The sequence below is a fragment of the Anas acuta genome, chromosome 2 (assembly GCF_963932015.1).
Source record: "Anas acuta chromosome 2, bAnaAcu1.1, whole genome shotgun sequence".
Classification (NCBI taxonomy): Eukaryota; Metazoa; Chordata; class Aves; order Anseriformes; family Anatidae; genus Anas; species Anas acuta.
In genome coordinates this window covers 50,630,100-50,646,164 of record NC_088980.1, presented here as the reverse complement: position 1 = coordinate 50,646,164, position 16,065 = coordinate 50,630,100, and the positions used below count along the sequence as shown (strand labels likewise).

Sequence of the window (16,065 nt, the reverse complement as noted above, 5' to 3'; positions counted from 1 at the left end):
CTAACCCACTAGGAAAGCAGTTAACATATAAAGATTGGTAATACATATGTCACTATGTACTGACATACCAAGGACTACTTACACCGTACTGTGAAGGAGGATGTCTAAAATAGATTAACACATCTACTGATTTTAAGATAATTATCTTCTGGGCTAAAAATGCTGCAAAAATGATGAGTTACACATCACGGTGTCTCATGGAGAGTATCTCTGCAAAGTACATGTGTGTTTAAACAAAGATCAATCATGAAGGCAAGTGTATATTAAACTGTAACCATGACTTTATCATAAGGCCAGGTGATATTAAGAGTGCTTTAGTCCTGCCTAGAATGATTTGGTAGTAAAGATTGATTCCAGTTAAGTGCTTCTTCCTTTCTGTCCCAGTTCTCCTTTTCAAATGTCTCCCATTACTTTGTTGTTATTATCTTTTTTGTTGTTGTTTTTACTGTTTGCTTGCCAGTGAATGTTGCCAGATAAGAGTGACATAAAATAAGCACCATTTTTAAGAAAAAGGAGGAGGAGGAGGGGAAGCGATATTCATAGCAAGAAGTTGCCAAATTTTATCTACTAGCAGACCAATGGGCCTATTACAGAATACACTTGGGGCTCTCATTCCCTTCCCCTCCAGGTGAGGGGGCCTACAAGTTGCTATCTGCAGTGAAATAATGGTTCGATGGGCTTGTAAAGAGAGCAGCTTAACATGTGAAAGACGATTACAAGGATGGTGGGTCTTATAATTCGAAGCAGGACACAGGGGGGAACCCCAGAAAATAAAGGTGCCATATAAAGGAACTTTTTAGACTAACTGTGTGCATTAAAGACAGAGCAATGGCATTGTAATGCTTTGGTCTGCAGGGAAATTGATCTCAAACTTGGTTTGGCTGCTCGGGGTCCCACATGTAGCGGTGCGTGTGGACACGCGCTGAAGCGCATATTCCAAAATACGGATGGGGAAGGTTGCTCCTAGAGCTAGGCTGGGGAAAAACAGCGCCAGGAACCTCAGCCATCCAGAGTTAAGTGTGTTAACCAACGTCGTATGAACTGATTTAAAAGGAAAAGACCCAAATATCGTTGGATTTGGGTGTACAGTGGACACCAAACACAAGCCCTGACGGCGTCAGGCTTTGCAGGGTGATGGAAACGCAGCGCCCTCAGGGCGGCCGCGCCCCGCCGCACTCTTTTGCCCTCCGCCGGCCGCCGTCGCGGCCCCTCCCACCCGCGCGCGGCGGCTGGCGGTGTGGGCGGGGCGGCCGCGCCGTGATGGCGGAGCCCGGCTGAGGTGAGCGGCGCGCGCGGGCGGTTGGCGGCCGTTAGCGACCGTTGGTGGCCGTTAGCGCCGGGAGCCCCCTGGGGAGGGGGAGGTCGGGGTGCCGCTGGCCTCCTTGGCCGCCTGGCACGCTGCTGGCTCGGTTCAGGCCCCCGTCAGGCAGCACCCCCGGGTCTTTCCCTCCGCGCAGCTTCCCAGCCCCTCCGCCCCCAGCCTATGGCGCGGCGTGGGGTGGTTGTGGCCACGCTGCAGGACCCGGCGCTTGGCCGTGTTGAGCCTCATCCCCTTGGCCTCTGCCCATCCACCCATCCTGCCCAGGTCCCTCTGCAGGGCCTTCCTACCCTCCTGCACATCGGTACTTCACCCCCAGCTTGGTGTCCACTGCAGACAACTGAGGGTGCGCTCAGTTCCCTCATCCGAATCATCAGTAAAGGTGTTAAAGAGGATGGGCCCCAGCACCGACCCCTGGGGAGCACCACTCCTGACCGGTCACCAGCTGGATTTTACTCCGTTCACCACCGCTCTCTGGGCCCATGATTGCCCACAAGATGACCTGTTCCATCACCTTTCCTAGCACCAAGCTCACGCTGACAGGCCTGAAGTTCCCCAGGTCCTCCTTACCACCCTTCTTATAGATGGGTGTCACGTTAGCAAGTCTCCAGTCATCTGGCACCTCTCTGGATGACCATGAGCATGACTGCTGGTAGATGATGGAAAGCAGCCCAGCAATCATATCCGCCAACTCCCTCAGCACCCTCAGGTGGATCCCATCTGGCCCCATGGACTTGTGATGGCCCAGGTGGAGCAGCAGGTCTCTATAACTGTTTGCACCTGAACTGTCTGGGCATTCTGCTCCCCATCCCAGACTTCCAGGTCAGGTGGCTGAGTACCCCAAGGATAATTGGGCTGGCTAGTAAAGACAGATGTAAAGAAGGCATTAAGAATCTCAGCCTTTTCCTTATCTTTAGTAATCATGTTTCCCCCTGTGTCCAGTAAAGAACGGAGATTCTTCTTGGCTCTCTTCTTGCCATTAATATATTTATAAAAACATTTTTTGTTATCCTTGACCATAGCGGCCACGTTGAGCTTGTGGTGGGCTTTAGCCTTTCTGATTTTTTCTCTGCATATGCTGGCAACTTCCTTGTACTCTTCCCCGAGCTGCCTGTCCCTTCTCTCATAGGACATAAACTCTCTTTTTCTCCCAAATATACAGCAAAAGTTCCCTGTTCAGCCATGCCAGTCTTCTTCCTCGTTGGCTCAACTTAGGGCACGTGGGAGCAGCTTGCTTCTGCACCTTGAAGACTCCCTACTTGCGGAATGTCCAGCTTTCCTGGACCCCTCTTCCCTTGAGGACAGACTCCCAAGGGACCCTCTCTACCAGTGTCCTGAACGATTCAGTCTGCCCTCCGAAATTCCATAATAATAAAAAGTTGTGAATGCCTTTAGCTAAATTTTACTGTTAAACAAACTCTTGAAGGAAATTAAGTTTATGAAAGTGTGTTCTTCTTGTCAGTCTGTCCCTTTCCCTTCTTATGATCCAAATTTTAAACTCCTGTTTGAAGACTTAAAAAATCTGGAGGAGGAGAAATCTGAAAGGATACATCAGACTCTCACAAAAATATGATTCTATAAAACAAGGACAAGAAGATTACAGTCTGGGTGAAGAATGGGGGAAATTCGGCAACTGTTGCAGCTTGTCAGTCAGTCAGCAGGTGTACCCCATCTTATCCTCTGGAGGCTTTAAGCATGTCAAAGTAGAAAACAGATTTCTGCAATGGCAGGATGAGTACTTAATGGGTAGTAACTTCCACTCGTGGTTTTCTGTCTGATAGTTCTGGTAGTTCATGCTGTATCTTTTTTTTTTTTCTTTTTTTTTTTTCTCCAGGTTTATCATCCAAAGGGATTTCGGTCGTGCTTAAAAAGGTATGAATTTAGTTGGCTGTGTTCTTTCTTTTGTGGGCCGTGGAAATATACTAAGCTTATTTGTTTTGCAAGCTGTTCCGTTGTATCAGAAATGTTTCGAGAAGAGACTGGGGGACCCAAACCAAAATGCTTTTTTTTCATTTCCTGTGTTGATTACTATTACATATTCCTATGTTCTGTTAGCAGTATAAAGCAGTGTAGGGGATGTCGCCTTTTTTTTTCCTCTTCAGTGTGAGCGATGTGGAGCTTCATGAGCTAGAGCAGGCGTAGGCACACAAAGGGGAGTTTGGGATGAGCCAGCACCTGAACAGTTAAGCCATGTTGTTTGTTATGTACTGTATAAACTTGCCTCATTTTGTGTTTTGGTGTTTGCATTTCCATATAAAGCCCTGCTGGTAACTGAAAATCTACCCTCACTTGTTTGCACCAGAACAGATTGGTAGTGAAGACGTAGGAGTGGTTCTTTCTAGTCCTGTTACTTTCTGAGAAACCAAAAAACTACCTGCAATCCCGTTCTCAGTTCCTGTAAGATCATCTAAAAAGCGTTTAACTGACATCTTTATCTGGTGTCTGTATTTCTGTATAGCAGTTTAAAGGATTAAACTTTATCTTGGTGGATAAAATCTCATTTTCCCTATACTTGGATGCTTTGCAGGACAAGGTAGTGATATGACCTCTAGTAAGGTCAAATCCTATTTGTGTTCAATTTAGTATTTGACATTGAAGCAGAAAACTTCAGCTTTCTTGTTTTAAAAACACCATTCTTTAGAAATACATGTTACCATCATTAAGTGTTTGCTCAGAGATGTAGTCAGCATGCACCTAGATGAGAAGACAGAGGTCTAAATTTGGAAGCCAGTTCATCTCTGGAGTTAGGTTTTATGTAAACTGAAGCTTCTGCATTATTCGCTCTACCTCCATTAGTTTTTGTTGTTTAAACTGCTATTGTGGAAAGTCTATGTAGACCAAAACAGTAACTCGTTTATTGAGCTAGATGTCTGTAGCTTAATGGTAATGCTGACTCAGTAATATTAAGCCAATAAATGTCTGCACAATTATGGTGCTTCTGAGTGGGAATTCTAATAAACTTTTAGAGTAGGTGCTTATACCAAGAGTCTTTATTGCAAGACTTCTCACAGCTTCTTTATTCTTTACATTTCTTTTTTAAAGATCCTGGCATTTTTCTTCTAGAAGAACGCTGAATAATTAGATGTCTCAATTTCAGGTTTATCTTCTCTGTGATGTCATTATGCTCCTGCTAAAGTTACACAGAAATGTAATGGTTCAAGTTGTGTGAAGTTTTCCTTAGAAATATATTTTGCAAGACTGACAAAAACACTCATAATGGGAAAATGTACAGGCATTTTACTTCTTACATTCTTAAATTATTCAGGAGAAAAGTCTAAAAGAATATTGTAGACCAGTAGCCTGAATTTTCTGATCCCCAAATGTGTTTTACAGAAATTAAAGCCTTGTTTGTTTCGTTCTTCACTTTCTGTTAGGGCAGTGTTGTATTTTTTTCTGTGAACTTTGTGAAGTGTTTTGTGCAACGTTTTTTTTTTTTTTTTTTTGAGACGCGTGCCAAGCCAGGTTTGCAGTGGTAAATGAGAGTTAATTCTGGTTAAGGATTAAGTGAGGTATGTAACTAAGGCAGTAACTTTTTTTTTGTAGGCTACTTTAGCAAATTACCTTTTTCTGATCTGGATCTTGAGATTTACTAGGAGATACGTATATATACATATTTAGATATGTGAGCATACATAACACCTTTACTGATGAGAAGCATGCAAAAGTTCAAAAGTATTTACTTTCTTATGGAAAATAGAACTTAATGTGCTAAAACATCACTAAAATTTTACTAGTCAGATCATAATATTTTATATTAGCTGGGTATGCTTGTTTAACTTCTTGCACCTGAGGACAGGAGTTTTGATTTTGCTGTTGTGCTGAATGAATGAATTGAGATGAAAAGCCTGGGGGGTCAGGAATTCTAGGAATGTTTCAGTTGTTTTGTATTCTAATGGACTATGAAGACAAGTTGAACTACTGTGCACCTATTTTCAGCACACACATGAAAGGTCCACAACAGGCTCCTGTGCAGGCATTTGAATGCTGTCTCCACAATTCTTCTCATGTTATGTGAGCAGAAGTATACCTATCACATAACGTGAACTCATTATTTCATTATCATGCCTGACATGATCAAGAGCACTTGCATCTTGGATATGTGATGCCAAAGGAGCTGCAGGGTTTTTGATAATAGAAGGTAAGGTACAGGTTATTCAACAAACAAAAACCCTGTATCTTCTGTGTCTCCATCTCCCTGCCTGTCAGAGGGATCTCAGGAGAAGACAGTGTCAGGAAATATCTTGGGATAATTGTGTGCCAAAGGTCCCTCATGTATGCTATATTGCATGTGTATGTATATCTGACTTTTCGTTAGAACCTGACTTTGTATTCAGGTGCTTGCTAATACCATTCTTCTCTAATGCTTCTCAAAGATGCCTGCTGCCTGTGATTCAGTGCTTGAAGACATTGAAGACATTGTGTCAGCACAAGATCCAAAACCCCATGATCGGCAGTTTGTAAGAAAGAATGTTTTTCCAAAAGTGCGAAAACGCAGCTCACAGCAAAATACTCAGACAGATGATGATCCCCCAAGTGACAGGTAAATTCTTCCTGGGGTAACAGGGAAAACCCTTTCTTTCTTCCTTCTTCATATCTCATGTGCACTGTCAAATTCTAAAAATAAGGTGGGAGTTCCCATTATCTCATAATACAAAATCTGAATACAGTATAAAAACGAATAGTGTTTATAAGATATAATGAAAATGAATAACAATCCCCTAAGCAAGTTTCTCCTAGACAACTCTTTGTAGAGAATATTTATGATTGAGATATTGATTACTGAAGTAATTGGGGTAGAAAAATAGTTCCTGTTGCTTAAGCATTTCTGAAAAATTGCTTCTTTTTAATTACTTCAGTAGAAGCTGAGCTCTTCAGAATGCAGTCCTGGAGTAATCTTTTGACATCTGGAATAGGAAATACAAACAAAACTGTGAGGATGATGAGAAACTGATGCTTAATAGGTCAGAATGAGATTAAGTTTATTAGCTACTAACTGCAATGGAGGTGTATCCAAACGTATTGGCCATTGCTGAGAGATGTTCTTTACAGCTGATGCATTTGTAATCCTTGAATTCGTCATTTTTTTCAAGGTGAGAAGGGCATATTAAAAGTGGGTCTGTGTTAAATTAAAACAAAAACCAAAACAGCAACAACAAAACAAAACCATATAAATCTTTGAATGCTTTTCCTGTCCTTCTGCCTTTTAGATGTTTTTTGTGGAATATGGAATTCCTGTTTGTAATTATGTAATATGGGGTTACAGTCTGCTTTGTGAAACCTGTGTTAGTTGCAGACAGTCTAACCCTGTGCTCTGTGTGTGAAATTTCCCATGATTCTTATTTGTGTTGGGTAAAAGTGTTATCCAGAATAGTCAAAAACTTACACAGGACATGCAGTGAAGGAGTCTGCTTGAGAACTCACTTATATAGGAAGACCTACCTTTTAAACAATGAGATGTTCAAATCCCAGTTGCAAATTGTTTTATCTTTTTATCTTTCTTTATCTGATCCATTGCGGAAATTGTAAAATGCAAATGAAGGTAACAAAGGCAACCTGTCACACAAACTGTCACAGCACAAGAAAACCTTTTCTGCATGTTACTCTCTTAAAAATAAAAAAAAATAATAAATCAAAACCCAAAAACAAATCAAAATGACTGTGGTCATTGAATTGGCATCAAGAACTGGTGCTTGTAATGGCTCTAGAGCTGGCTTAAGGAGTCCTAACCCGTGTTTTTTTCTGTTCTGAAGAAGACAGCCATAAATTATTAAAGAGCTTTCACTCTTTCACTTTTCTGTGAGACAGGCAAGGATATAACTCTGTGTCTAGAAATTCCACCACTGTTTTAAGATTGTTAGATAATTTTGTGTGTCTGTTTTCTTCAAATGTCTTTACTTTTGTGGTTTCAACTTTCCTCTTAAAAAATGCCTGTCCCAAGATAGACTTTTAAGTCAATTTTCCCTTTAGAAGTGTAGATGTTTCTCTGGGAAGATAGTGGAGGTGGGAATTGTGGAAAGGATGGTATCAAAACAATACTGAAACTGTACTGCATTCAGAACTTACATATGTTCAAAAAAAATACTTGTCTTGCTTAAAAAGAGCTTTGTTCCAGTTCTGAGATTTACTGTTTATTCAAGCTCAAATGTAAAGAAGCACTGAAAATGTTATCTGGTACTCTCGTGAGTTGGTCCTGCCCCACAACTAAATACCCACTCAGATGCTTCTTCATCCTTCCCCAGCAGGCTGTGGGACAGAATCAGAAGAGCAAAAGCTAGCAAACTTGTGGCTTGAGATGAAGCTAGTTTAATAATTGAAGGAAAGGTGTGGAATCACCACCTCCTGCAGCAGACCAGTGCCCAGCCAGTCTCAGAACAGGGGCTATTTTGGAAATATAAATTCCCAGTTTTTATTGCTGATTGTGATGTTACATAGTGTGGAATAACCCCAGCGTGCTTGCAGGGGAATGTGCAGTGTGAAAGAGAGAAAGAAGGCTTTGACTTTGTGCAAGCACTGCGCAGCAGTAGCTAAAAGATGGGTATTTTATCAACATTGTTCTAGTCGCCAGTCCAAAGCGCAGCACCATGTCGGTGGCCATGAAGAAAGCTAACTGCATCCCAGCCAGACATGATACTCCGCTATGTGAAAGTTGCATAATCATGATGTCCTTGTGCAGCTGTTCTGGAGCTGATATTGCTTACTGTGTTTTTGGAGAATTACAGCTGAGTCTGTTCAGTGGGCTTAAAGGGGAAGCTCGTTTCTCTTAAGTTGCCTTTTTGATTCATTTCTACTTGACAGCATTATTCCTGGTGTTCAGAAAATCTGGATCCGTACATGGGGATGTTCTCACAATAATTCAGATGGTGAATATATGGCTGGACAGCTAGCCGCATATGGATACAAAATTACAGGTAAGAATATCAAAAAATTTGCATAATTCAGCATTTGTGGGTAAATTTGGGAAGTGTCAAGCTGCTGTCAAATGTCTTTAGGTATTTAGCATTATATGTGTTTTCTGCTGGAGCAGGGTTGAACCATTCTGTGTGAATGATCCTTGTTTCTATAGGGACAGTTGGTGTAATGGAGGTGGAATGTTACAGGATTGGATCCTGTTGAGTTGGAAGAGCTGTTGAGTTATTTCTCCTCTTCCTTTGAATATCTTGAAATGAGACAAGAGGAAGCATTTTCATGCCAACCTAAAACTGAAAAGCAAAGCAAAACAAAAAAACAACCGAACTTGTGGTTCACTGGCCATGTTTCATCTCCTTAATGCAAAAAGCGTCAAATGAGAAGCTGTGTGAAGCTGAAAACAGACTGTCATGTTTTAATGGTGAATTATTACCTGAGTACCTTTGTATAGCTTATAACTAGTTAAAATTGAAATACAAATGTAAATTTTACTAATTCACTTTTTTTTTCCTGTCTTGCATTTAAACTTGGTACCTGCTTTTGCTGAAAACCTGCAAGGTTTTCTTTCCTGACATTTTGCCAGAACTGTTTTATTTCCGATTTCACAAAATGCCTGTTTATTCTAATGATCAACTCATGGCATCCTTGAACAGTTACATCTTTCTTTTTTGTGGTTGATCTTTCTGTATGTGTCTAAGTAGAAACTGGAACCTGAATTATTCAAATGGTGAACTATTTTAGGGAAACAATGCGATTCTTTAATTAGCAGTTCAGCTCTGAAGTAGGTATGCTCTTCTCACAGACAAGTGGAGTGCTGGTGCAGAAATCCTTTTTTGTGGCAGCTATTTTTGTAGACTACAAATGAGGTATCAGCTTGAACTTCTGACTTGCTTAATCTTAGCTTCTCTTTACCTTATTTTTTTCTAATGCATCGTGTTCCAGAAACTACTTCTGTTTTCACAGGCTTTTTAATATTTGGCTAGCTGTCTTGTGCTCTTGGAATTTTATTGGAAACAACATAGGAAAAGTGAAGGAAGAGACTTTCTAAAAACATTTTTATTCTTTTTCTTTTTAAAAAAGGAACTGTTTATAACTTTGAAATAGAAATAACTTTACATTTGGAATCTGAAATTGAGAACTAAAAATTTAATAGCAACTGCAGTAGCTGGGTCAGAAATACGTTTGGTAATTTTGTTAATTGCATATGAGATTGACTACTAGTTTCTGATCGTTATTGAACATCTTAATTTAGTTTGTGTGTGTGCATAAATATGTTTAAAAAGTCTGGCTGAAATGGTAGGCAAAAATTACTCAGTGTGATTCTTTACTAAAATTAGGTAACTTCTTTTTAAACGTATATTTAAGGAGCTCTGGAAGTTGCATTTTTGTTCAATAGAATGAAAATATTGATTACAAATTCTGGTGAAAGTAAATTTTTACAACTATATCTGTTGAATGTTCTCTTTCATAGAATGTTAATGAAGCTGGAACCAAGTGCAAGTATTGCAAGTAGCTGTATGTGAGAATGAGGTGGTGAAGAGGGCACCTGCCTTTCTGCCCAATGTAGTGATGCTTTTGGCAACAAGTGCGTATGAAGGGGTTTGCTCTACTACTGCTTGGGTTGTAGATCATGTCTCAGGTTTTCATGTCAGGACTGCTCTGATTTGATGTCTTAAATGGGCATGGAAGACAGGATGCAGTGTACCTTCAGCAAGCTCGCAGACTATCAAACTGGAGGAAGTGGTTGAGAGGCTAGAAGCTCGTGCTGCTGTTCAGATGGACCTTGATAGACCGGAGGAAAGGGCTAAGAGAAGCCACATGAGATTGAGCAAAGGCAAATACAAAATCCTCAGGTTGGAGTAACTAGCTGGTGGTAAGGGTGGGGTGGGCAGAGTGACTGGAAAGCAGCTTTGTAGAGGAAGAGTTTGGCATTGAGGTAGACAAGAAGCTGAACATGTCATCGGTGTGCCCTTGCAGCAAAAAAGGACTAACTGTGTCCTGACCTGTTAGCAGGAGAGTAGCCAGCAGGTCCAGAAAAGTTAGTGTTCAGCTCCGTTTGGTGCTTGAGACAGCATTTGGAGAGCTGTGTGCAGTACTCCAGAGTGGGCCCAGTTTTGGGCTGCCCAGGACAGTGTTGTGCATCCAGTGAAGGGCCACCAAGATGTTTAGGGAGCTGGAGCACACAGTGTGTGAAGACACACACTTGGAGGGATTGGATTTCTTCAGTGATGGCTAGTAGAAGGTCCTAGTTGTATGCTAGGATATGGAGAAGGCATTAGATGATCTTTAAGGTCCCTTCTAACCCAAAACATTTTATGACTGTAAATAAAGTGTCTTCATTAGCCTGTTTCTTGCATGTTCCTGAGCTTTTGAGTCAACACTTCAGGAGTTGAAGACATACTGGAATAACGTTCTGGTTCTAGAAAATAAAATGTGATCTTTACTTAAAGTTCTTGTTTCTTTGTAAGGAAAGGGAAATGGTCAAGCACTGTCTCTGGTGTCTTCTTTCATTCTTGCCATTATATAGTGTTAGGAGGAAGAAAAGGAACATCAGACAGACTTCTGTTACTAACTAGAAGTTAGAGCAATGCTGTTTGCTTTAGAAGCTGACTTAGTCAACACTGAGCATTGATTTAATAATGTCTTCTAATTTTAGAAGTAAATTTTTGACTTGTGAAAATCTTCCAATACTATTCCTCATCCTTTTTTATTGCGTGGATTTTACCCTGTTCTTGATTTAAACTCTGTTCAGGAGATGCCAAAGTCTTTTTTCTTGTCTTCCATCTGCTTTGAAAATGTTCTTGTTTGTGCAAGCACTCATTGCTTTTGGTAGTGGCTATATGCAAGGGTGAAAACTGAGGGCTGTGCTGCAATTTGGATTGCAGTTTGCAAACTGTGTGTGCAGCAAAGACAACCTCTGTTTGGGGGAGAGAGTGGTGTGAGTCGGCAATGTATAGGCATTGCAGTATCAGCAGCACTGATGGAAAATTAGGAACTGCATTAGCTTTGCAAAAGGCAAAGGGAAGCCAGAAGAAGAGCTGAACCTATTTTTTGTCTGTTTTTACAGTGTGAAGGTGGGCAGTGTTCTGAACAAATCTTGCATACCATCTTGTGAGAACACAAAGCTCCTTTGTGTTGGTCTGAGCAAAAAGAAGTGTGAGGACCAGCTGGTGTTGGCGAAGGGCTGTGCCATGGTATTTGTTCGTGTTCTGTTCTGGAAATATTATAGCCTGTGGTGGCTTTACTGGTTCTAAAACTGGTTTTGGTTTCTTGGCAGCATGACTCACAATATAGTTTAGATATGCCTGTGTATCTAATAGTGCTCCCTTTGAGGTAGTTCCTGAAGGAAGAAATCCATGGTACAGACAAGTAATGCCTATTGTGGGAAAGGGGATCAGGGTGAGGTGGGAGCTCTCCCTTACTTGGAGCCTGATGATTGTTAGGGAAGGGAATTCAGTGGTATGTGTGCCACGCAGCAGTACTTTCTCTCTGAAGACTGCTGCTGAGCGTATGTGGTCAGACATGGAAGCGGTTGATTTCTGAAGCAGAAGGTTGTATTAGCATTTAGTTGGCATCTGTAGGTTTCTCTCCTTGTGGGATGGATGGTTTTTAGCCTGACATTCTTGTATGCGTTTTGATGGATCAAGCAGTTAGGCATGCTTGTTACTTCATGATAATTGCTTCTGGTTCAAGGCAGTGTAGGTCCAAAGCATTCCCTTCTCAGTCATTGTAAAACATGCTGGGGAGAGATGGAGGGAGAAATTAAGAATGCATTACAAATACCAGAAGAATGTGCAGTAACTTCTCTTGCAAAGAGGAAGCAAAAAGTGTTGTTAATAAACATTCAGCAAAACTGAACCAGTAACTGGTTATCCACACTACATCGCTTTTTAGAAATTGATGCGAGCGCAGAACTCTTTTTCCATCCTGTAGGGTGGGATTTCAGAAACAAAAAACAGGTGGAGTTTTGTTGCTAATTCAGTGGGGTTGGATTTCATTTAGCACATAGGAACTAGGCTATTACAGACTCTCAGCTTTATTTGTGCAATTTCAGACCAGTCTTTAAGGTATCCTTTTTGTTATCTTGAACAATTTATGAGTTTGTTGGATGGAAGGATGCTGTTTCAGAACTGGGCACTGAGGCATTGCTTGTATTAATTGTGTTGCATAAACCATACTTTCTTGGACTTTGGTCATCCACATACAGACACAGCAGAGTATGCTGCAGCATCCATTTTATTCATCCAAGTGGAAAATAAAGAAAATGACTACAACTGTTCAGGTATTGACTCTCAATTCATGAAGTACAATTCATAACTTGATGTCTTGTTGTATTTTTAAGTGTCATTTTAAAAGTACTTCCCTATTGCACATTTTAATCATTTTAGATTTTGATTTATTTCATAGATATGCAGTAGATATATAATCTCCTCTTGAATAGCTTACTGTATTCTTTACATTTGTTAACTTAAAATAAGCTCTCTGTGGCCCACGGGGTGATTGAAGTATTTTGACTAAGATTTCTACTGGCTTCTGGTATATGATTTCAGTTGCTCAGAGTCAGCAGTTGGTCTTTCCATTTTTCTCTCTCCACCCTGTTATTAACACTTCTCTGTTCCTTCACAAGTGTTATGTAAAACAAACTACAGCAATTACTGGGTAGATTTGGTGTGGTATGAGCCATCCTTGTTATGAGGTATTTTGTTTTAGAAGCTAGGAGACAAATCCTTATTAGCTGCTCAGTAAGTGCTCGGTCTGTAGCTTTATTAACCATAGAATTCAAGTGCAGTCTTTGCTTTTAGATTTGTACTTCTCAAGTAGTTGTGATTGTAGTGCCAATTCAGGGAAGAAAAAAAAGACTCTTTGCAACCTTTTCTGCGTGGGTGGAGGGAATACACAAAATAACCCAAACTACCTTTCTGGAGATGACAGGCATTTCAGTTTTCTCAGACAACACTGCATTTATTAAACTGTCATTCTCAGAAGCAGCTGAGCAATGTGGAAAAGTGAGCTGAGGTGTAAATCCTATGTTTTTCTATACCCATGCCGAAGAATTCTATCCATATATTTGCATGATCACAAATCCTGCTTGGTTTTTGCATTACTTGGTAACCTTATACACCTGCTTAACTACCCATGTAACCTGTTTCTTTTTCAGATTCAAACTGACTGATATAATATGGAAGTAAAAGCTTTTGGTTGGTGATACTGAAAGAGGCAGTACAGTTGCTTTGGTCCCTGTTGTTGAAGTGAGGTAACATGGACAGTGAGATTGAGAGCATCCTCAGCAAGTTTGCTGATGACACCAAGCTGAGTGGTGCGATCGACAGGCTGGAGGGAAGGGATGCCAGCCAGAGGGACCTTGAGAGATGGGCCCATGCGAACCTCATGAAGTTCAGCAATGCCAAGGTCCTGGACCTGGGCTGGGGCAATGCCAAGCACAAGTACAGCCTGCGAGGAGGATGAATTGAGGGCAGCCATGAGGAGAAGGACCTCAGAGTGGTGGTGGATGAGAAGCTCAACATGAGATAGCAGTGTGCACTTGCAGCCAGAAAGCCAACTGTATCCTGCATCGACAGAGGGGTGTGGCCAGCAGGTTGGGGGAGGTAATCCTCCCTCTCTACTCTGCTCTTGCGAGATCCCATCTAGAATGCTGCATTTATCCCTGGGGTCCCCAGCACAAGAAGTACATGGGCATATTAGAACAAGTCCAGAGGGGGCCCTGAGGATGATCAGAGGGCTGGAGCACCTCTTCTAGAAAGACAGGCTGAGGGAGTCGGGGTTGTTCAGCCTGGAGAAGAGAAGGCTCTGGGGAGACCTTCCAGTATCTAAAGGGGGCCTACAGGAAGCTGGAGAACGACTCTTTGTCAGGGTGTGGAGTGATAGGACAAAGAGAAATTGTTCTAAGTTAGAAAAGAATTAGATTTAGATTAGATATTTGGAAGAAATTCTTTACTAAGAGGGTAGTATGGCAGTGGCACAGGCTGCCCAGCCAAGCTGTGGATGCCCCATCCCTGCAGGTGTTCAAGGCCAGGCTGGATGGGGCTTTGAGCATCCTGGCTTGCTGGGAGGTGTCCCTGTCCATGGCAGGGGGGTTGGAACTGGGTCATCTCTAAGGTCCATTCCTACCCCTGTGATTCTGGTAGTACGTTCTCTTGCTTTCAGAAGGTCTAAGCTGGTGATGGTCACAAGCTTGCTTTGGGTTGTGGTTCTTGGGCTTGAAAATCCTTCTCTGTCATGCACAGGTAGCCTGTGAACACTTGGGGTGTGGGTGTGTCTTTTTGTTTTGGTCAGTCCAATTTTTCAGTGCTGTTGAAATAATTGATAGAGTTGTGATAAAATGTAAAACTTTTGTGCTGAGATGGTTAAGAGGATGAGGAAAGATGAAATGAAACACAGAAAAATAAAAGGTGACAGTCATGGGCCGGAACAGATAGGACTACAAGAATTTAGATACCCAAGATTTCCTTGGGAAGAAAACAGGTATTTTCTGGTGCAGTAGAAAGTGCCCTATGAAGCAATGAGTGGGATAATGGTCTGGAGTTGTTGGATTGCTTTCTTGCAGTGCAGAGTTAATACAACATCGTTCAGTCATTCTTATCTGCAGCAGTCTGTGTTCCCCAAGACTCTGTAAACTAATCTCTAATTGTGGTTTTGGCAGCTGTGTATTCTGGTCCTGTGCTCTCAGTAAAATTGCTTAGCATGTGTGTGGCCTGAGTTCTGTTAGCGATCACTTCTGACTTGTAGCAAAATGCAATATGTATGACCTCTTTGTGGTGAGTTTTTCCTACCTCAGCTTCCTCAGTATCAACTCCTTATTCCCATTAGGCAAGTTTCTGTTACGTTGGGTATCTAGCTTCGAGGCTGTCGTTTCTGTTACAGGATACGTCTCCTCTGATTCTCAAACTGGGAAATGTTCCCCTATTCAAGGGGAACATTCAGCCTTGTAATGGCTTCATGTACCACTGCCATTATGACTTCCTATATCACTTGATCTGACAACTGTGTGCTGTTCTCCTTATCCCACTTAAAACTGAAATGATTCACCTGTTTTTACAGTCTGTCTCAATTTTCTTTCACAGTGCTAGCAACTGAAAGCTGCCAGCAGGCCTAAATAAATCTTATGTGTACAGTGTGTTCAGTAACACTTGTATAGAACTTACATAGGTAAATTTAAGCATGCACACATGTTTAGGGTTAATTCAAATGGCAAAGAAATTGGCTGCACGTGGTTGTGCAATAGGGTTTAGTTCTGGCAGTGCTTCTTGTAGTACAGAAGACCAAGTTTGAAAAGGATTGAACCATGGAAGGTAAATTGGAACTTCTGGTAATTTGCATCCTCTTCACTGAAATGTGTCCCTGTAGCAGTTGGAATCTGTAACTGAAGCACAAATAGCAGTGATGAAGTGAGTTCAATGTAGTCATGTAAATGATGTAGACCTTTGTAGAGCATTCTACTCAGATGTTGGTTTCAAATGTCTCACAGTTCTTTGTGCTATGAGTAGTTATTTATAGAAGACTTATAAAAGCTAGCAGGAGAGCAGACCATATTTTTTTAATAAATTGGAGAGATTTTTGACAGTGTACTCTCAGAGGTATGAACAAGATCATATTTTAATCATAGCGCTTTTAGGAGCACCTGTAAAAGATTTGTTGTTCTGGGTGACTTTGAATTGTATTATTGTAGGTACTTACTATATAATTTGGCTACTGTTCCCTTTGCTAGTAAAGATGAAGCTTAGCTGTAAGCTCATTATTTTTGAGAAACTGCTTAGGGCAAAGTTCTATAAATTTGCTATGGTCAGTCATTGCTGTACAACTTCTGTGTTAAGATGGTTTTA

General features: G+C 41.3%; 1 protein-coding gene across 7 annotated transcripts in view; it reads left to right on the top strand.

The window, feature by feature from the left end:
- The first annotated feature begins 1,153 nt into the window (after positions 1–1,153).
- CDKAL1 (CDK5 regulatory subunit associated protein 1 like 1) overlaps positions 1,154–16,065 on the top strand; it is a 495,974-nt gene continuing 481,062 nt past the window's right edge. For 4 of the 7 annotated variants that reach the window (XM_068674727.1, XM_068674724.1, XM_068674723.1 and 1 more), the window contains exons 1-4: positions 1,159–1,279; positions 3,153–3,190; positions 5,692–5,858; positions 8,114–8,226. In XM_068674727.1, the coding sequence (XP_068530828.1) occupies positions 5,692–5,858; positions 8,114–8,226 (280 nt within the window). In that variant the 5' untranslated portion in view covers positions 1,159–1,279; positions 3,153–3,190. Of the gene's footprint in view, positions 1,280–3,152; positions 3,191–5,691; positions 5,859–8,107; positions 8,227–9,695; positions 9,810–16,065 lie in introns of those variants that run through there. The other 3 variants (XM_068674728.1, XM_068674725.1, XM_068674729.1) reach the window with 2 other exon arrangements.